The sequence below is a fragment of the Cucurbita pepo genome, chromosome 1 (genome assembly GCF_057944985.1).
Source record: "Cucurbita pepo subsp. pepo isolate OVF chromosome 1, ASM5794498v1, whole genome shotgun sequence".
NCBI lineage: Eukaryota > Viridiplantae > Streptophyta > Magnoliopsida > Cucurbitales > Cucurbitaceae > Cucurbita > Cucurbita pepo.
Genome location: NC_141798.1, coordinates 5,884,115 through 5,905,380, shown reverse-complemented (window position 1 = coordinate 5,905,380; position 21,266 = coordinate 5,884,115). Strand labels below are relative to the sequence as shown.

At 35.5% G+C, this 21,266-nt stretch overlaps 2 protein-coding genes, 1 long non-coding RNA gene and 1 other non-coding gene across 4 annotated transcripts; 3 read left to right on the top strand and 1 right to left on the bottom strand.

Annotated features, from left to right (window-relative positions):
* Positions 1–831: 831 nt before the first annotated feature.
* Positions 832–14,443, top strand: LOC111801105 (structural maintenance of chromosomes protein). Its single transcript, XM_023685091.2, has 18 exons — positions 832–1,147; positions 1,759–1,980; positions 2,468–2,563; positions 3,534–3,586; positions 4,088–4,184; positions 5,031–5,104; positions 5,873–5,990; positions 6,685–6,795; positions 6,921–6,997; positions 7,660–7,726; positions 10,096–10,161; positions 10,572–10,679; positions 10,772–10,902; positions 11,070–11,136; positions 11,236–11,303; positions 11,387–11,477; positions 13,647–13,717; positions 13,832–14,443. The coding sequence occupies exons 1-18, from the start codon at positions 998–1,000 to the stop codon at positions 14,229–14,231; spliced, it is 2,067 nt and encodes a 688-aa protein (XP_023540859.2). The 5' UTR covers positions 832–997; the 3' UTR covers positions 14,232–14,443.
* Positions 14,444–15,989: 1,546 nt separating this feature from the next.
* On the bottom strand, positions 15,990–21,052 carry LOC111790601 (uncharacterized). The gene is made up of 2 exons (XR_015423323.1): positions 19,653–21,052; positions 15,990–16,542 (listed from the first exon to the last, which is right to left on the bottom strand). It is a non-coding gene; the product is annotated as an uncharacterized LOC111790601 (long non-coding RNA).
* MAKR4 (membrane-associated kinase regulator) lies at positions 17,643–18,801 on the top strand. Its single transcript, XM_023662602.2, has one exon. It carries the CDS (start codon positions 17,643–17,645, stop codon positions 18,690–18,692), a length of 1,050 nt encoding a protein of 349 aa, XP_023518370.2. The 3' UTR covers positions 18,693–18,801.
* Positions 20,216–20,332, top strand: LOC111782867 (U5 spliceosomal RNA). Its single transcript, XR_002813213.2, has one exon. It is a non-coding gene; the product is annotated as a U5 spliceosomal RNA (small nuclear RNA).
* Positions 21,053–21,266: the final 214 nt, after the last annotated feature.

Sequence of the window (21,266 nt, the reverse complement as noted above, 5' to 3'; positions counted from 1 at the left end):
TTATGGCTAATTCCACATTATATATACATAGTATATATATTCAAATATGAATTTAGATCTTGCATTTTTTATGATTACATTTATTAAATTCCCAAATTCTGAATAATTTTAATTTCATTCATCAAATTCCCATTTTAACTATAAAATTAATAAATCGGGAATTAATATAATTATAACGAGAAAATTTGATTAAATTAATGAGTTTATTGATATGTTTATTTTGTCCTCTCAATTGATTTATCAAAAAGTTTAGTTTTTGTTTTTAATAATTATTGGGTGAAACCTATTTTTGTTTTTCAATTTAGTGAAATTCAATTATTATATTTGAAACGACAGTTAATATTTATTTTTTATTTTTAATTATATGTCTGTTTAGTCCTAAATTAGTGGTCTAGTGAGACAATTATAAACTCCGACCCAACTGTTAAACGGGTAAACTTTTAAAGGCTCGTATATTAGATCTCTGGATAAATGATCCATTATAGTTCAAAGTCTAATATTAGAAATAATATATATATATATATATATATATATGAATTTCTTTTTTTTGGAGGATTTTTTTTTTTAATGATTTAGTCAAAATATTAAATCTTGAAAATGTTTAGTAAACTGAGAATTTTATTTAATTTTGAAATGTTAATTTTCCTAATAAAACAGGTGGCGTGTGGCAATTGAAATTGGGCCTGGTTGGGAGAGTTCTACATGGAACTGGGCCGCGAGAGTACCATATGAGCCTGGGTTCGATCCACCCGTTATCTGAAAGAAACTTCGAAACGTCAGCGTTTCGTTCTTCTGCATCGCTGACCCTGCCCGATTGACTTTGATGCTTCCCAATTCCCGAGGCACACTTAGCGACATTTTCTGCAGAACACATAAACCCCTAGAGCTGTCTTCCATTCGGGATAATCATCTTCCTCCATAGCTAATTTTCTCCTTCCTCATCATTCACTTGCTTATTAATTCCCAAAATCACGTTACAGAGAAGAAGGAATTCGAAATGTCGTGGCTGAGATTGGCAGTGAGCAAAGCAGTGGAGGCTGGGAACAACAACAACCTCACTCGTGTCGTCAAGAATTATGCCGACACCGTCGTTCACCACGCCGGCCAGGCCGTTGCGGAGGGCGCCAAGATTCTCCAAGATCGCATTGTACTTCCTCTGTTTCAGTTTCATTTTGTTCCCTTATTGATTCTGTTGGTTCTGTGTCGTTTTGAGCTGTGGTGGATTTTGGAAACGTCGGATTAATCTCGTTTAATTTTGTGCGTTTTTCCTCGCGTTGATATCTTTCTGCATTTTGCTAAGTATTAGCTGAAATCTCACACGGAGCCATTTAGAAATCGACTTGACTTTTGTAGAATCTCTTGTGAGAACACGAGGATGAGGTGAATTTCGGAGTATACCTAAGGGTTAATAATTATGAATTTAAAAAACTAAAACGGAGAAATGGAAAGCAAAGTGCTGAGTATCTATTTCGGAGGCTTTCCATGAAAACAAAGTGCAAACCTATTTGATGTTTCGGGGCTCTGCCACCTAGAATTTGTCTTCCTAGAACTTGATTAAAGATTCAGAATATCCATAGTTCAACCTGATACCTAATTTTTCTTTCAACCATTTAGTTTCATCTTTTACCGCAGGGTCCTGGATTTGTTTCTGAGTATTTTTGGTTGGTTCTGCTGCTTCTGCTTAACCTCTTACGGTTTCCTACCAGGGAGATTGGCTATTATATAATTCAGTCGTCTTTTCGGCTTTTATTGATGTAGGGGGCAAAAAATTTCAGAAGTGTTAAGCAGACTATTCAAAGATTGGAAGAAGCTGCTATGTCTTGTAGGGGCCCTGAAAGAGCTCAGTTGATGAAAAGATGGTTGGTTGTGCTTAAAGAGGTCAAAAAATTATCTGATGCTCCCTCGGAGGAGAAAGCAAAGACCCTGGAGCAACATCTTGCTTTTGAAGATGCAAAAGAAAACCCAAGAAAGCCTGCTATTGTGAGTGAAAATGTTTCTGAACTCCTCTCCCTTCAAGTATTTTTATAAATGTTTGTGCTGATTATCCCTGCCTCACGGGCATATATCATTTTCATGAATTCCACATTCTAGCCTCGTAGATTTTAAAATTTGATATTGAAGTTACTTTGCACACTGGTTTTACAATGTTATGGAGAGCCAGAAGGATATCTAAGCCAATGACTATGCATTCTTTCGTGGTGCAGCAATTAGAGATGTAAATTAAATTCAGTCGACCTTTATTTATGAGAGGTTTTAGTTAATTGACTTGTAATTTCAACAGGCCACATCTTTTTCGTGATATCACGCACAAGCAATTGAAATTTTGAAATATTTATGAAGTATTAAAGTTAATCTCAGGACTACCTAATTATCATTCCAAATTCGCAAATACATTTCAATTGTAGTTAGTCTGCAAAACTTCTTTACCTATGTGTTATTACGTTCTGTCCTTTGCCATCATGAATAGGTTTTGTATTATGATCCTGACGTTGGAGGGGAACCAATGAACTTTTGTGATGTTTTTCTTCAAAGTCAAGCTCTGGAGGGAATTACAGTATCTATGGTATGTTAATTTTATGATGTTCTTTCTCTAGATCTATGACTTGTTCCCTGGAAAGCTGCAGTTCTGCATATTTAGGGTCACCTTACTATGGTATTTTGAATGCACCAAAGAGGACAACATGATGTATTGTTCATTAGTAGGAGGTTTCTGCCTTTAGGTTTTGATAAGGGATGAAGAACTTATTGGGCCCAAATTGAATGAGCCGTTTTAGCTTTTGACTAGGATGGAACAGTCGTCCGAAAATTCATGTGCTATTTATTATCAAATTTGTTGATGAAGGAAAGCATAGTCCATCAAATAATATGAATAGTTTGTTAAGAAATAAAAAGTAACTCTTGCATTATCAAACATGACTATGAATATAAAATTTGAGAGAAGGAAGACCGTTGCATGGTGAGTTACATTTATAGTCTTCTAAATTTGTCTGGAATTCAAGATTTGTATTCCTTTTGAACTTACCTTATTGACAACATTGGTCGAACTTGATATTGGACCACCTAAGAATCTCTTTTTTCAAAAATCAATGTAACTGTGCTATCTTAGTGCTGATTGTCGTCTAATTTTTGTTAAGGGGGATATGGAAATTTATGCAAAAGCTACAAGTTCCTGAATTTTTTCCTTTTCAGTTATTGAGTTATACATGTTAATTAGATCTTATTCAAAATGGAGAGGCATCGCATGGTATTTGTGTGAGTTGGAGACATAAAAGGTTGTACTAGCGATTGATGATGGAAACAAGTTCTAATTCCACCTTCTTTGACGTGACTTTTGAATCAGTTAGATTTATTGAATATGGAGGAAATGAATGCAAGCGAGACATCATATTTTGAATTGTTAGGCTGCTATCTTATCATTCACCATTGTTTTCAATGTGTTCAGACCGTGGGTCTGAATTTCTGGTATCTACTTCTATGTTTTTTAATTGGTCATGAAGGAGATACCAACAAATGAACTATTTTCTGTGCCACAGATTCTTGAAGCGCCAAATGAGGAAGAAGTGTCTCTTCTCCTGGACATGTTTGGGTCTGTTCTTCACTGAAGCTAATAGTATAGATCATGATCACTGTCATCTGAGTACTAATTATTAAGAATCCAAAAGATACACAACTTCAAGTTTTCATTATGTTCATATTCGTTTCACAAAAAGAAAAGTTGTGTTCATATTTATGAAGTTAAGGGGATTATTTTATTTTATTTTCAATAATTCTTTCCATATGCAGATATTTGGAGTTCTATATTTTAGTCGTATCACGACGAGGGACCCTGACCATCTCTATCTTTACTTTTCTTTGCCTCAAACTGTTCCTTAAATTTGACTTTTGATTTTCAGTCAACGAGTCATCTGATCTAGCCTATTGTGCCTCTGTTCCAAAATCTCTTATCTTATCTTGTTTTTGTCCTTTTGTTCTTTTCTTAGTTAAAAAATTAACTTGTTTTGGTTTCTGATGGGGATATGAATCCTACTCTAATATTTCTTTGAGATCTGCTTTTTATTGAATACATTTCTAATAATATTTCCTGCAGATTATGTCTTGTTGGAGGGAAGGAAGTTCATAATGCAATAGTTAGCAGCATACAAGATCTGTCAAAATCTTTTTCCAGCTATGATGACGAAGTATTGGTAATGTTTTAAGGATTTAAACATATATGGTCTGTCTTCAAGTTTTCAAATCCACAAGGATCATTCTACAATTACTTTATGCATAAAAAAGCTTTCTTCTTATTTCTCGGAGGATTTCATCATCTAAACAAGTACAAGTTGTAACTAACTAGGAGTTTCGTAGGCTGTCTACATTCCTTTTTTGGAAACCGAAGTATCTCAGGCCTTTCACAAGTCGCTGATTGCTTCAGTGCTTTTTCATTTTCTGTTCATATTTTGATGTTAAGAGATGTTATATTCTGAATCACAAGAGATGTGAAGAATAACCAATGGCAATAGTTATAACCTAATGAAATAAAAGAGTTACATGACAAGTTAGGAGAGAATAGAAGGGTTATTTATTTATTATTTTTTTTTTTTTGTGGGGTCTTTGCCTGGGGCTTGTTCGTTTGTGGGGTTTTGGTGTGAGAAATGATAAAATGTTTTGGGGAAAGGAGATGTGTTATTAGTAATGTTTGGTTCCTTGTTAGATTCTATGTTCCTCTTCGGGCTTTGATGACTAAGTTTTTCTATAATTACTTGTGTTAGGTCTTTTTTTGTTGGATTGAAACCTCTTTTTATAATTTGTTGTTTGGCTTCCCTTGTTTTGGGCTTCTCTTTCTCATAGTTCGGTTTCTATAAAAAAGTGTTTTTTCTTTTTCATATTTTTATCAATCACAATATGTTACAAATTCAACTCTAGTAGTCTTCATACGATCTCTGCTGTGTGGTTTTATGAATTAGTAAGACAGGGCTGCTAGGCCTATCACATTTCCCCATTCCATTTCTTTTATTTGTGCAAAGTTTTACTGGAGAACTTAATTACAGGTGAAACGGGAGGAATTGCTCCAATTTGCACAAAGCGCAATTTCAGGGTTGAAGATCAGCGCTGATCTTGGGAGGTGGGCAGGAAATTAGTTATTTTGTTCTTTACTTCTTGGTCTCTACCTGTACAGCTTTGGTATGAGTTTGATGTTATATTATTTATTATCTCTGCTATATAGCGATTATATTTATTTAGTGGGTTTTGGCAGCCTTAGGGATCAAGGGTTTATTTTAGCCTTCTTTTTTCATTTAAGAAAAGGTTTCTTTTTGTTTGATTAATGTCTATGAGGGAGCCCCCCTCTATGATCTCCTTACTCACTAGTGGTATTTAAAATCTTCTCAGGCCTCTCTCTTATAAACAAATTTTGGTCATGTTATGCTTCCTATTGAAAGAATAAAAGTGCCCTGCTGTTATTCCATCTGACCTCTACATTAATCCTGTCATACCCATAGATAGTGAGCAAGTTGAAGAAAAATGAAGAACAGTTGGAGACCAGATACCTTTTGTTTTCAGGCCTGGTTTTAGAGGATGAATTTTCACCTTCAAGGATAATGTACTATTGTCTTATATTTTTTACCTTTTATTTTCTTGTTTTTATACCTCTGCATGCTAGATATCTGCTCAATAATTTTCAGTTTTTGTATGCATTTCCCAAGTAATGAAGAGGATAGAGAGCGCCCTAGGTCTAGGCGGCATGATAAGGAAATGATTTTTGGGAATGGAATGTTGTCTCTTTCTTTGAACTACACCTGCTAACACTCATTTCACAGGGGAAAAAGGAATTGAAGTTAAATGGTCAGAATAAGCTAACATCTCTATGATTTGTCTGGCTTTCTGGTGACAGAGTAGATACTGAATTGTCCAATTTGAAGACAAAACTCGAAGGAATGTCAGCTGCCCGGATGTCATCAAATGCAGATTATGGCAGGACATCAGAAGAAACCACAATAGAAACAATTGAGGTGAGTCAGTTAATGGAAGTTATTATTATCAATATTTTTTAATAGAACTATGAAACTGAGTTGCAAAGGTAAATGCATCTATTAATGCTTTGGGCTGTAATGATGCATTTTGAAAAGAAAAGAAAAAAAAAGTTTGACTGAAGCATTTATTTTGTATGCAATGGACTAAGCATTGTTTACAGGCAGTTTAAGTATTTTAATTTTTTTTCTAGAATTTCTCTAACTATTTTTTATTATTGAAAATTTTAAAAAGTGCTTGATAATTGTTTAAAAGCTCTCTTAAAACTTGAAACACCACTACGAGTTTATAAGAAAAAGTTTTCTCCTACATAAATACTTTAAGAGGCATTTCAAACATACTTTTAGTGCGGCTGATAAATATGGCTCGAATTCTTGATGATTTTCGGAGCAGTGAGCATCTGTTATCCTATTGTTTGAGTTATTCATCCAACGACAAACATTTAAAATTTTTAAAATTTTTCTTCTCATTCCAACCAGCTATTATTAGACTGGAACGTCCAATTTACTTGGTTGACCTTTGTTTCTCTGAAAAGTGATATCTTTACATTTTGTATCTATAGCCTGTAGTGTCGAGTTATCACCTTGTGATATGAACTGTCAAGTAATGATCATTTATGAATTTGACGGAGTGGAAAAAGCTATTTGGGAACTCACTGCCCCATCTATGTGGCAGGCATTGAAAGCCGCACTCTCTCACATACGACTTTGTTCTAGAGTGGAAGGACTTTTGCTGAAGAAGAAATTACTAAACAATGGAGATTCTCCTGAAACTCATGCTCTGAAGGTATTGATCTGGAGATCCCTTGATCCTCAGTCAAAATTTTACTTTGACCCATTGTGCTTGTTTAAATTTAGCCTATGGGCTGCAATAAGTGGTACATAGCTGTAAACTTATCTACTCATATACAGATTGATAAATTGAAAGTCTTGTCGGAGTCTCTTTCAAACTCCTCTGTGAAAGCTGAAAAGCGCATTACAGATCATAGGTAAAGATCTCATTATCTTAAATGGTAATGAATTAGAATTCATACGTGTAGCTGCTTTTCCTTAGCTGAGATATGTTGCTATTCTCTGTACTATCTGTGTAGGACTTCACACGAGATATTGTTTATAGCTTATCAAACTCTTTTCCACTTGAAGCGCTTCTAGTTGATGACTGGTTTTTTTAAGCTCTTGGAAATGCTTTTCTTATCTAGCTTGTGAGGGGTTTTCTCAACCCCTTGCCTTTAGGCTTTGTCTTTCTTTCAATATATCTGTTTCATTTTTTTTTTTTGTTTTTTTTTGAAGAAAAAGTACTCAGTGGCCGAAGGGTGTTTTGGGTTTCTCCATTGCCTAGCACCTAGAGATTGTAAGGACCGATGGTGCATTTTTTCTGCATATCTGGAAATTAGAAATAAATATATTTATTTGTCATCCTAGGTAGTTGCAAAAAGCTAAGGAGGTGGGACATAGGAAATAAATATATTTTTTTGTAGTTCTCTTATTTCTTATATTTGCTAATTTCTTATTGGAATGGAATTACTTCTTTCAAATCCAACTTGTCCTTTTAGGTTGACATTTTGTCTTTTTAAAAAGTGGTGCACCACAGGTGTTATTACTTTCATTTCATGCATATTTTTGATGTTTTCCCCCCTCTTTTAATTTGCAGATCGCATAAAGAGGAAGCCCTAAATGTTCGTCTGACCAAAGCAAGTGAAGTTGGTGCAAAAGAGAAGGTTAGGTGTTGTTTGGAGTATTGTTTAAAAATAGTTTTTGGCTTATTAGAATAAAGTTTTTTTTTTTTTTTTTTTTTTTTTTTTTTTTTTTTTTTTTGTACTTTAGAAAATTATATCACATCTGGGGGTGGAGATTTGTACTTGCTTCCTCTTCGAGGAAGTAGAGATTAACTGTTTTGTTATGTGTCTATATTGATGAAAAATAGGATTTTTAATTTTTTTCAAACTATTTTTGTGGGATAAGAAACAGAAATATATAAACAAAAACTACCACACAACCTAAGGGCAAAGGGGTGAGGAGCCCCCAACTCAAAAGAACTAATGAAGCACTACCTCGAGATAGGATTTGAGTTAGGCCATAATTACAATGGAATATCTCGTCTTTTGGACACCACAAGGAAGAAGTAATTTGTACATTGTAGCAAAAAGCTCAAAAGTATAGGACTTATCTTTGAAAATCCTCTTTGGATAGGGTACTGGATTGGAGGCCCTTTCTTTAGAGGCGCTCCTTTCTTTGTGGGCTGTTTTTCTTTTTGGTGGCTCATGTTTTCTTTCATTTTATTCCCAATGAAAGGTTATTTCTTATAAAAAGAAAAAATCTTCGAAGATCCTCTCATTTCTATACTTCTAATTCTTCAAGACAAGCGTTCAGGCAGTACACCTCCACAAAGCAAAAAAAAAAATATATATATATAAAAATAAAAGAAAAGGCAAAAGACAATAAAAGATATCTTCACCCATCAATTTAACAAATTAAAAATAATAGAATATAATTAATTTTTTAATGAAAAAACCTACTTTCATTGCGAAGGAAATGAAAGAATAGTAGGACATCCCAAAAAAGAAACAAGTCCAACAAAATGGACCCAACTAATGTGAGGGGCTCTAATCAAGAATCAATAAGAATAAGACCTGGCGAGTAATTACCCAAAAAAAAAAAAACGTCACTGACGCTCGAAGAAAAATATCAAACCTAATGAGGGACCATACATCGACAGGGTCCTTCTCCACTTCTCTAAAGTTCTTATTGTTCCACAAAAACCCTTCTCTTGATGAGGCGGATGAAGAAGGAACTCCTTGATCATCTCCAAGTAGTTTCAAATTACTTGAGCAAACGAACAACTCCAAAGAATATGATCCAAGTTTTCCTCCGCCCTGCAATAAAGAATGCAACAAAATGGACCTACCAAAGAAGGCATCTTCCTTGAAAGTGGATCAAGGATGTTCACACTTCCGTGGATAACTGGAAAACGAAGAATTTCCCTTGCTTTAGAACTTTCACTTTCCATAGAGCAGAAAGACTGTCACCAGAGGGAAAAAGGTCTAATAAGCAGCAAAAGAACAAGTACTCGAAAAACAAACATCTCTTCTCTCTTTTCTAAGCTGAATCTCACCGATCAAAAGCAGGAGAGTCATTACATCCATTGGTTTTCTATTGGACAAAAAGTAACAGAAAATGACGAAAAAAGAGGGAGGGCTTCCAAAATGGAACTAAACATCAGTCACAAAGCAGTTTTTCATAGAGGACAAATGATACAAATAGAGAAACATAAAGGAGAGGGGTGTATCCCCTACCCGCCTATCCTCTCAGAAGTATGTTTCCTTTCTGGTACCCACAAAACAATGAACAAGGTTAGAAAAACAAGAGAGCTCATTTACAGTTTCTTTTCATAGATTTCTGTAAGTGCCTTTAATCCTCTCCAGCATCCACTCATAAGGATGAGGACCAAACTTGCTCGTTATAATCTAATCCTATGCCAATGGGTAGTCAACTCAAGGGGGAATCGCCAGAGCATTTTTCCTAATAGGGCTCTGTTACGAATCCTTAGATTTCCTAAAGTCTAGCCCCCAAGGTTTACCAGCTTCCCCACCAGCTCCAATTCACGAGATGCCCTCATTAGCCCCTCCCCATTCGAAGTCCTTTACAAGTCTCTCACGACTTTTACACACACAACACAAAGCTCTGAAAAGGGAAAAGAAGTAGATAGGCATCCCATTCAGCTGCGAATGAGGGTCATTTTGCCACCTCTAGAGAAAAAACTTTTCTTCCACGAGGGCAGCCTCTTTTTACTATGTCCAAGGGGTATAAAATAATTATTAGGAATTAGATTGCTAAACATTTTTTATAAACAAAATTTAAGTATAATTCTTAACATCAGTCAGGATCTTGATCGTGTTTTTGATCGTGAATTGTATTGAGGACCTACTTTGCAGCCTTATCTTATTGTGTATGTTCAATCATATTTTATACCTATTTTGAACTTTGTGTTACGTATGTTGTAGACTATAGAGATGTCACTTAATTATGACCATACAGGTTATTACTTGGTATGTTAAAAACTCGAGTTTATGTTTTCAATTATTTGCAGGAACTAACTTCAGAAATTGCAGAACTTGAAAGGCAGAGAGATGATATTGAAGCTCAATTAAAAAAGGTTTTTCTCTGTTTTCCATTCCTGATCTTTTGGTTAACCATGATACAATGAAGAAATGAACCCTTTTCACTTGTGCTGCTCATTCACTGTACTTGTACCTAACTTTTACGCTACAGTATTTTCATTGATACCAAAGTCATTCCTGTGCCTGAGATAACCGAGATGCCTGAGGATTTTCATATAAATTTGTAAATATCGTGGCTGTAAACTCTTGATGTTTTTGATCCCTTGATTGAGAGAGTTCACTATGATTTTTTCTTTATCGGACGTAATGTACATTTTAGTTAGTGGATTATGAAGTTTGTTTATCCATAGAATATTAAATGTTATGTTCTTTTTTCCACTTTCCACATTCTTGTATTACGTTGAACATATGTAGTCACTATATGGTATATGGTATTATGCCATAGGTTAATATCTCCTTGGCTGCTGCGCATGCACGCCTTCGTAATATGGTGGAAGAGAGAGATCAGTTTGAGGAGGCCAACAACAAGATTGTTGCACATTTAAAGACAAGGGTGCATTTTTTGTTTGCTTTTGATGTATCATTATGTTATTTTCTTGTACTTTCTCATTCTCATCCATTATATATTCTCTCTGAATGCTTTAGGAAGACGAGCTGTTGAAATCCATTGCCTCGTGTAAGACAGAATCAAATGTTTTGAACATTTGGATGAACTTTTTGGAAGATACGTGGAATATCCAATGCCTGTATAGAGAAAATAAGGAGAAGGAGGTCAAGTATGTATTTTAGGCCATGCTTGTTATTTTTCATCAACTTAGTATTAGAACTTTTCCAAGAGATTTTTTGGAGTGCTCTAGTGATGGAATATGCAGAAGAGAATTGTACAATGTTTCTTCTCTCAATTGAGTTCTGTGAAACTTGAATACTTCTTTTCTTTCTGAAGTGATGCGTTGGAAAAACATGAAGGTTACTTTGTCAACTTGGCTATCGATCTTCTATCTGCTTATAAGGTATTTATAATATTCATCAAAGAGTACATGGTGACTTATAATTTATGAATAAGCTCTGATCTCCCATGTCTGAAACCTTGCACGGATAATCTGATATAGAAAGAGTTGGAGCCGTCAATCAGCCGTATTGAAAAATTTGTGGAGAATTTAAAGAATTTGAGGCAGAGGTAACTTTTTCCCTTTTGTCATCAAGATCCTATTTTTTTTCTGAAGCATGGCTTCTTCTTATCTATCAAATCACTCTGGACAGGTCGCAGGAATCCACACTGGAAAGTGACGAGTCAAAAGTTCTTAGCCCTACAAATAATATTGAAAAGGAGTATCTAGACTATGAAGCAAAGGTATAACTTTCGATTACTTATCCAATTTTATTTTAATTTCAATGTATGATGCGGTAGGTGAAGAGACTTCGTGTAAAATATGGTTCCCATTGCCCATCAAAATATGTATATTTTGAAACAGCTTATCCAACAGTATTATTTTTTCAATTATAATGATGCTGTGAATATATCTTGTGTAAACTGAGCTGATTACTGGTCATTTTTATAATCATTTAGATAGCATATATAAGCAGTAATCTGCTCATATTACACTTTTTCACATATTCAGCATGCTTAAAAGATGGAATGGCAGCATAACTAGTTCCTGGTTTACATTTGTAATAGATTTATTTATTTATATTATTCTTTTGGGTTAAGAAACATTTTGTTGATGTGATGAAGTTACAAAAAGTGAGAGTAGTTAAGCTAATTATAATTATTGTAAACAGACGAGGATGCTTCTTTCGAAAGTAATGGGGCAGATTCATAGATGGTAGACACTTGGGCTTGACTAATAGGATAAGAAAACTAAAGTTTCTCAATGGCAGAAATCTAGGCTTGACTATTCGTTAAATTCTTTTGGAAGTAATGGGCAGATTCATGTAAACCTTTGTGTCATCTCAACTCAGGTTCTCATTAACCTTCTTTTTTTTGGCATAAGGTGGGATGTTTGGTTTGGTTCCTCATTTAATATTCTGTTATTCCTATTTTTCAGCAGGAATGATTCTTTAAGAAAAGAAGGAAAAAATGATGCTTGTGCTTGGTTGTAATTGAATGACCTTTTCTGCCGTATTAATTTATATAGTTGGTGCGATCTGTCCTATCAAAAAGGTGAAAAAGGGAAAAAAAAAAGTAGTAGTTGTGATGTAGTAACCCAGTGTCTAATCATATTGACATGTGCATCTAATTTCTTCCCTCTGAAATGTCTCAATTTCGAATTTGGAGAACCCCATTGGGTTCTAGCCACTTTCTAGTCGATTTCAGATCTCTTACCATCAACAGAGCAGGGTGTTACATTGTACATTTGCTTATCATGCTGGTTTCGTTGGTTTTCTGGTCGTGTCCTGCTTCCCTTGTGCTACCTTACCATATTCTCCGACTGGTGCATATGCTAAGTTCTAGGTATTTTTTTGGAACCTATCTTAGAAAAATGTTGAAAATAGACTTCAACTGGAAATTGTTATCTTCGTTTGAGGAAGACTTACCTTCATCCAATTACTTTTGAGTAGGATTCCTATCTGCTACTTTTTTCTGTTAAACAAATTGAGCTCAGCGACTGATGTTTTGGAGAAGTGAACGAGAAATCCTTGGTAGTGGGTGGATAAGGGAAGCGGTCTCTTGGGCAGCTGGGATGATGTGGCTAAATCTGTTTGTGTGGGAGGTCATCAATCGAGAACCTTCAGATTAAAAATATTGGCTTCACATGCAAAGTTGTGGTGTCTTTGGAAATCCGTATCTCAGAGCATATCCCCCCTCCCCCCTCCTCTTTTTTTTCTTTTTTCATTTTTCTATTGGGAATGGGCTGTGCAAAGTAAAGGTGGAAAGATGATGATATATATTTTGCAAACTTAAAACTTGCTCAGGAGAATTAAGAGGTCTGTTATCGTATGCCTCTGGCCTCATTTCCTAATGCCTGCTACTAGCGGGTGGTATGGATCATAAGGTTATTGTTTCTTTATTTTATCTCCTTGCATTTGGCCAAGTTTCTTCTAACCGTCTGGGAAATTTGTTCTTGATTTGTCGGTTGAGCTTCTGATCCCTTCATAGTAGAGGCAAGTTTTAGTGTTTCAGACCTTGTACTCTTATGTGTGGGGACATTTATGTGGAGAAGAATAGTAGATATATTCAAGATTGTTGGGATATTTAGAATGCTGCGCAGTGCTTCAATGCTTTTCTTTTGGTTTCTACTCTTTGTTTCGAGTCGTTTCTTGTTTTTTGATGTATGGATCATTGGGATGGTTATGCAGGACTCGTAAACTTAGAGCAGGTTCTTGCATGGGGCTTGTTTTTCAGTGCAGTTATTGGCTTGTTGTGTATCTACATCTTTTTCGTTTTTAATGAATGCTTTGTAAAATATTGTCACAATTAATGGGCATATATCCGCTGCCTACAATTTTCCTGCCAAGTGTAATGTTGACTTCATCTCGGATGTTTGAACAACTATAACCTTGATTTGTTATCTTGCTTCAGATTATTACTACCTTCAGCGTTGTGGATAACATGAAAGAGCAGTTTTTGGCTCAACAAACTCAAGTTTCCAGGTAAGATATGGATGGAAATTTTGTGATATGCATTCTTTTCTAATTCTGCCTCACTCCTCTTTTGTCCCATTTCATTATTACCCAAAAGCAACTCTTCTTTTTACCCCCATTCAGGAAGGATGATTCTAGAGTCCAAGAATTATTTGATGATATTGAAAAACTACGGGAAAAATTTGAAGCTATCGAGAGACCCAATCTAGAAATCGAAACTCCACCTCCAAAACCAGAAAATGAATCTAGAGAGGAGGTGCAGAGTAGTGTTCCCCAACCTCCGCTGGAAGACAGCAAGAACCCAAAAGATGAAACCGGTAATTATCTCAAACCACCTGCAGTCAAGGCAGAACAGACACTAGACACTGCAGCTGAGCTAGCTCAGCTGGAATCAGAATTCGGAAAAGTTGCTCACGACTATTCAGCAGAAGACATTGGTGAATGGGAGTTCGACGAGCTCGAAAGGGAACTGAGATCAGGTGACTCAAAGACTAGCTCTGTCATACTATGTACGCATGAATGAACCAAACTAATTTATTATGAAGAAAGGTCGTAGGTTTGCGTTCGGCATTCCCCCAAAACTGCAAAATTGGATCATAATCTTTCTCTTGTAATTGTTCTTTGTACATTTTGTGGTTTTTTTATTTGTTCACTTGTATAAATTCTGGAACATTTGTGTTGTAATATAAAAGCCAAAGAAGGGAAACAGTCAAATCAAGAAGACTTAATATGCAAGTAAGTCCAACCTTTTAGATAACTTTACTGCAAGGGGTAAGTTTTTAGTTTCTTAAGCAAACCATACCTTAGTGGGAGACCCCAATGTTTCCTGACAGATTAGTTGGTGTGGGGTTAGGAGATTTTTGTTAATATTGATATGTGCCAGAAAGGTTTCCTGATATGGTAGTTCTGGAATTTGTCTCATCTTTTGAAGGACACCATGATGGTGAATGAGCCTTCTCTGTCCTCAAGGATAGGTCACAGAAAGTAGTGGGCTGAAACATGCCTGGCCCAAATCTTTCTTGAAAGGGCAGCTTTGAAACAGTAGCAGTCATATCTTTTTGGCTGCAACTAATTGTTTTAGAGTTGTGGGATAGAGAATGAAATTTCTACTTCCAATAAGAACCCTAGCTTGATAATAAAAAGGGATTCTAGTTGTCAACCCCCTTAGGCCTTGGCCAATAAGAAGATAGCTTTTCATCCTGATTTTCTGGGTGGTGGGTCTCTGAGATGGATCTTATTTGTGGCCTCTCTCTCTTGAATTTCTATGTTGATGGTTGATTAAATATCTGAGTTACTTTGTTTTGTGGTGCCAGTGAGCTGGCCTCTCACACTCTATGCTTGTCATAAAGGGTTACTTATAAACTTATACTTTACTGATTTGTTCTTTCGCAAAGCATGTTGTTAAATTTTTAATTTTGTTCTGAAAGCGTGTGGTTTGTGAAATCTAAAAGTTAAAATTTTGTTTATTTTAATGATATGCATTAAAGTATATGGGTTCCTTTAAAGCTTATCGACAGGAGGGCTTAATTTGCTTATTTATAAACTATGGTAATGATTGGAATGTTTTTAAAACGTAAAGGTACAATTTTTGTAAATTAAGTAAAATCATGAGGTCTGATTACAGGACCCTCCCTCAATGGGTCGTTGGTACTTTTTTTTGCATTAAAAAAATGGAATTTGCAGCAATCCTTTTCATCTATAAACCAAGTTGGCAAATTAGAAACTCCTTTGTGATCGCAAGTGGGTTTTTGTTTGTCTTTTTAATGGTTCATTTTTTTTAACACAATTTTAAATTTTGTTTTGTGGTTTTGTTGTTTTTTTTTTCTCTCAGGGTGTACTGTTTCTAGAAATTTAAATTGTTTGAAAGAATTTTATGATTTATGAATATTATTTTTAGATTGAGATTGTCTTTTTGCTTGATCCTATAGGATAACTTTAAAAAGAATTATCATATTTTAATTATTGTTGACAACTGATGCTGATTTAATCATAATTTGATTTAATTATAAATTATGATTTAAGATTGGGATACAATTTATTGACATCTCACAAAATTTTATCCATGACATCAGAAACTTAATTTGACGCCTTCAACCACTCATGAAACTTAATTTGACGCCTTCAACAACTCATGAAACTTAATTTGACGCCTTCAACAACTCATGAATTGTGAAAATTGAATGTGCTTAAATACAAAAAACTAAAAGTTCAAATTCAACACTTCAAATTCTCAATTCCAAGAAATAGATAGGAATTCTCGAAACATAGGCCGATTGTGTAATGATAGGAAGGTTTGCTAAGTATATCTTTTGCGATATACTTACAATTCATTAAATTCAAAATCGAACACATTTGACAAACTCAGGTTTTTATTACATATTCCTTGGTTCACTATAATCCGAACACAAACTACACAACTACGAGCTACCGAACTCCAATCGTTAGATCAAACGAGTGAGCGAATCATTCCAATCAAGTTCAATACATACATACTTCTCAGATATATTCCCAGAGCACACAGACTAGAACCTGACAAATTCTAGAGCTTCCTGTTTCTCACCTCTTAAGCATTTCATAAGTTGTGGAGTCCATGTACACCCTCCGAGGCTAATTATATCAAAACTGTTTGCATTTTGGAACTGAGGAACTCTAAAATAAGTTTTATCTTCGAAGAGAGTGAGACGCAGCAAAAACGTGGAGAATGTAGTAAAAGGAGAGGACAATAGCAAAAATCTCAAGCATTCAAGGCAAAACTAATCCGGAATTTCCCTCCTCCACTATTAAATGTCTGGACATTGTTAATTCACTGTAAGGTCATCAACTTTTTCCTATTGCTTGAATTTACAGGAGCAGTCTAAAAGTAAGCATTTGTGTAAAACATATAAAACAAAAGGAATGGAAAAAGAAAAAAAAAAGGAAGAAAGATTTGAACACTAGCCAATCAGTGTATTTGGATGGGAAAGTTATTAAAAAGTAAAGCCACCCAGGAATTCAGTAGAAAGAAAGAAAATCAGACAAAAGTGCTTCTGGAGCTCAAAGTAATGTTCTAGTTGAAAGAGGAGCTGTCTTCAATCATATTCTTGTTTATTAATTTTTTTGTCAAGGGCCACATGGAAATATGAAGGAGCTAGCATGCTGTATGAGAGCAGAAAAGCCAGGTTTTGGGGCATGGTTTGGTTCTTAAATCTGATCTTTGTCTGTAGAGCCACACAGCTGTTGAAAAAGATGGCTAAATTACTTGTTTTATTTAATTTCAGGTGCCTGGTCTAAGAATCTTAGATTAGCATTTAGAAAGGAAACTTTGTGGTTTATCCCTTTTACTCTAAGCTTCAGAATACACTGTTGTTTTGCTTGAGTTCTACCTTCTATATCTATTCCTTTTGGAATAAAGTTCAATGTCTCAGCTAACCTAACCCTTTTTGTTTATTTGATTATAATTTTCTGCCTAAGAAACATTTCACCCAATTTCAGTGATTTGCAAGCAAAGTAAGCCCCCATGAAAAAGAAGCAAAATTTCACTATTTTAAATTCTGAATGGTTTTCTACATCACTATAAAAGAATAATACTAAAGAAAGAGACCAGACTATTTTAGTGCATTCTTTTGTAGTAGCACAGTGAAAAGCAATGAGAAATCAGCCACACACAAACAAATAAACAAATAAACAAATAAACAAATAAAGAAAATGAAACTAGTTCACTAGGTGTTAAAAAAAATCACTGAGAATTAATAAAATTGTGATATGGGTCAATGCTGGTCCAAGCAGAGTGGCTCCAATTCTGTTCTAATTTCCTATTTGAATGCCTAGTTTATTCTCTATAGACCTGATATAAAGTCAAGCATCCTCAGTTGTAAAGGTGCTCCTACCCTTGAATCACCAGATAAAGCACAGTTTCATATAAGCAATTCCAGAGAGAGAGAGGGAGTTACTAGATATGGCTTTTGACATCCCATCTTATGATCCATCAGATGATGACTATATAGACATGGAAATTGGTTCATACACCAACTTTCTCTGCGACTCCAAAAGCTCTCCGCGCCAATCCAGAGAGTTCGAGTTTCAAATGTCTATGAATTCTCGGGGGAGAGAACCGACGACTTCTCCAGCTGATGAGCTCTTCTACAATGGGAAGCTTCTTCCCCTTCATCATCCCCCACGCCTGCAAATGGTAGAGAGACTCTTGCAGAAGTCTAGTTCTGATTATGATTTCAGAAAAGACACTTTTGAGGAATTTTTCAGCACTCCGTTAACCACTTCTATCAATACACCTACAGCAACAAGTACACCTTTTGATTCTTGCAACATTTCTCCTTCCGAGTCCTTTCGGATTAGTAGGGAACTTAACCCAGATGAATATTTTCTAGAGTATTCAGCAGATGCGAGCTATTTGAATGGTGAAAGCTCAAAAAAGTCCTGGACTAAAAGGCTTAAACGTTCTACACTTGGTCTTAAGTTGAAAGCTTCCAGGGCTTACATCAAATCTTTGTTTACCAAAACAGGTTGCTCAGATGAGTCCTGTGCAGTAGCTGCAAAGATTGCAGATGAAGGATCAGCTTCAAAAGCCAATGAATGTTCAAAAAAGGGCGCCAAAGTGGAAAAGAGAAAGCCCTTTGGACCAATTTCAAGCTCCATCTCCAATTCCAACAAAGACAAAGGCAATACGGAAAGCAGCAGTAGCAATAGAAGATCATTCTCATTGGTCATTAAGAGGCAACCAAACATCAAACCATCTTCTGCATCATTAAATCCCACTTCCTCTTCATGTCCAAACAATTCGAGCGGGTATTACCTGAAGAGATGTGGCAGTGTGAATTCAGAGATTGAGAACTCAATTCAGGGAGCAATTGCACACTGCAAGCAGTCTCAATCTCAGCAACCATTGCGTTCAAGGAAGACAGTTAGTGAAGTTGGAATTTACTTATTATCATCCTCCAGCCTTACAGTTTCTGATGATCAGGAAAAACCAGAACTTTGCAGGGGCTGATAAAGACTGATAGAGAACAAGAAAGTACAGACATAATATATCAATGACATCTTCTTCTTCTTACAAGAGTCCTATCTTGGGTATGCTATAAGTCAACGCAAAATGTTGTTCATGGCTATCTGTAATTTGTACTGTCGAGTACAATATGTAGAACTGTGTGAAAATGCAACATAATGTCAGTCTTAACCAATTTCAGCAACTATTTCCGATCTTTTCATTAGATAAATCCAAATCTCCAATAAATAAGGACCAAAGACGTCCTTCTATGTAATCAACCAAATCCATAAAGCTGGTTATACATTGAAGAAAGCCCCTGCTTATCGCACTCATGAGGGTAAAAATTTCCATTGTGTAGGAAACCATCATTGGTTTGGGGAGGCTTTCATGTTAGGTTTCGTAAATTAGGTAATGTGCTTGAAATTGTGAAGTCTAGAATTGGAATGCCTGCACTTAGAATATACACAGGCTTAGTTCTCATAAAATCCAGATCACCGAAGAAAATCCTACATTATTCATTCTCGTGCAATGTAATGTAGAATCTCATGCACTCTCCATTAATCTAGCTCAAATCCACACAACAAATTGACCTGAAAACTTCCTTATTCTCTAGATATCGCCCAGTAAAAAGTCATTCGCGAATTCGACTGAATCAATTCATCGAGTATTCAATTAGTCAGGCGCAAACTACACTATCCAGAAACTAACCTAGAAGACGGCAATGCATGCTACTTTCTTCTCGATCAACAGACGGTAAAGTGGAGTCTCGAAATTCAAATAATAGGCAAAATTATCATGTTTTCTAAAGAAAATCTTTCGATAATCGATAAGTTTACAGTTCTCTAATCATAGAAAAAGAAACAATCAGGACTCCGAACAACTAGTTATCTGCCTCCCAAAATTAGAGCAACAACGATACGCTTTGAGAAATTGAATATGGAAAAAGGAAAAGAAAAGACTAACCTGAAGCAAGCGCCGTGTTCACAGCCATGAAAATGCATCACGCACTAGCTAGTGTATCGCAAATTAATTGTATAATGTGTTGTAGATGAAAATGCATCACGCACTAAGAGATACGAGTTCCGGATTCCCGTTCTAACACGTTGAACCAAAAAAGGAAACTAGATTCAAATTATAGAACCATATTAAAAATCTAAAGATTCCACTACAATTTAGTACAATTCCTTAATTAATTTGTGACAAATTTTGTATTATTTTTGTCGATTACATACATGAATTCTTAAAATTATTTTTCTTAGTGTTTCAATCCCTTTCTCTCTTCTCTCCCTTCATGAAGCCTACGGCGGATGCTGAGAGCAGAGAATCGGAGGCATCCACGAGGCGGACTCGCGGGTGGCCTGGTGGAGAATTTGAGCACACCGAGAAGGGACAAAATTATGAGGGCGTTCTGTAAGGAACAAAACTCAAGGGTGTTGGAGCAGTATTGTCCCACATCGGTAATGTCTGTGTGTTCGAGAATTCCCAGAGGTATAAAAGGAACCAGCCAGTGGAGGGAAAAATCACGGAGCCGTGCGGTGAGCACAGAGCGAACTATTCTTTCGCCTTTTACTAAAGAATACCGTGTGCTCTCCGCTCCAAAGCGACATACGCCTATTTTTGGAGGGTCCTAACTTCGAGGTGGTCCCTACATTAATTAGTTTAAATTTTTTAATAAAATGAATGTAGTCTAAATCTATTAATAAAATCTTTCTGTTTGTTATATGATGTTGTATGGATCGTGGGGTGTACGGTGGTTTAAGTATGAATATTTTAAATTCTACTTGCAAATGGATTTTGAAATTTTGTTGTTTAATGTTTTTTCTTATTTATTTTTGTATATTATATGATTACCCTTAAGAATTTAAAATGAAATGGTTAATGTTTGGGTGGCCAGAATGTTATGAGAGATTGTCGTGAGAAGTAAGAACTAATATATCTTTTGTCGTGAGAAGTAATCTTTTATGAGAGATTGTCGTGAGACTCACATTTCGGTACAGTGAAACGTGTAACCCGTCTGTAACTACATTTGTTCCTATAATTTATTTCACCCGTCTGTAACTACATTTGTTCCTATAATTTATAGCTTAACAGAACGCACATCAGCAAAGAGCAACTTGTCCATACAACGAGCGGGGAGGATGACACTATTGGACAACGAGCGGGGAGGATGACACTATTGGTAAAGACCGTCTGATGAAAATGCCGCAGGAGCGAAGCGTGGTAGGCCTGCGCCGAGGGAGCATAGCATGGACGGGAAAGGTAGCTCAGATGGTGGACAGTCAGGGGAGGCCGGGTCATTTGATGGAAATAGAAGGCTTTTCCTGTTATCAAAGGACCTATGAAGCAAATGGAAGGGAGTGAGAAGTAAGAACTAATATTTTAAACCTCAAATTCCATCCATTTACTAGACTATACATTGATAAATTAATTTATTTTTTTATTGATTTAAACTCATCGAGGATAAAAATAAATAAATTAAAAATAAATTTAGAAATTTATTCCATGTTTTAAAATAAATATATATTTCTTTTAATGTTTATAACCTAAGTAGCACCAATTTTAAAATTAAGAACTTCA

What these genes read in the sequence shown, in the direction of transcription:
- LOC111801105 (XM_023685091.2), top strand. Translation starts at nt 998, where the DNA reads ATGTCGTGGCTGAGATTGGCAGTGAGCAAAGCAGTGGAGGCTGGGAAC. An exon ending in CTTCTCCTGGACATGTTTGG is followed by an intron (nt 3,587 to 4,087) that starts GTCTGTTCTTCA and finishes TATTTCCTGCAG; the next exon opens with ATTATGTCTTGTTGGAGGGA. An exon ending in AAGCGCATTACAGATCATAG is followed by an intron (nt 6,998 to 7,659) that starts GTAAAGATCTCA and finishes TTTAATTTGCAG; the next exon opens with ATCGCATAAAGAGGAAGCCC.
- MAKR4 (XM_023662602.2), top strand. Translation starts at nt 17,643, where the DNA reads ATGGCTTTTGACATCCCATCTTATGATCCATCAGATGATGACTATATA.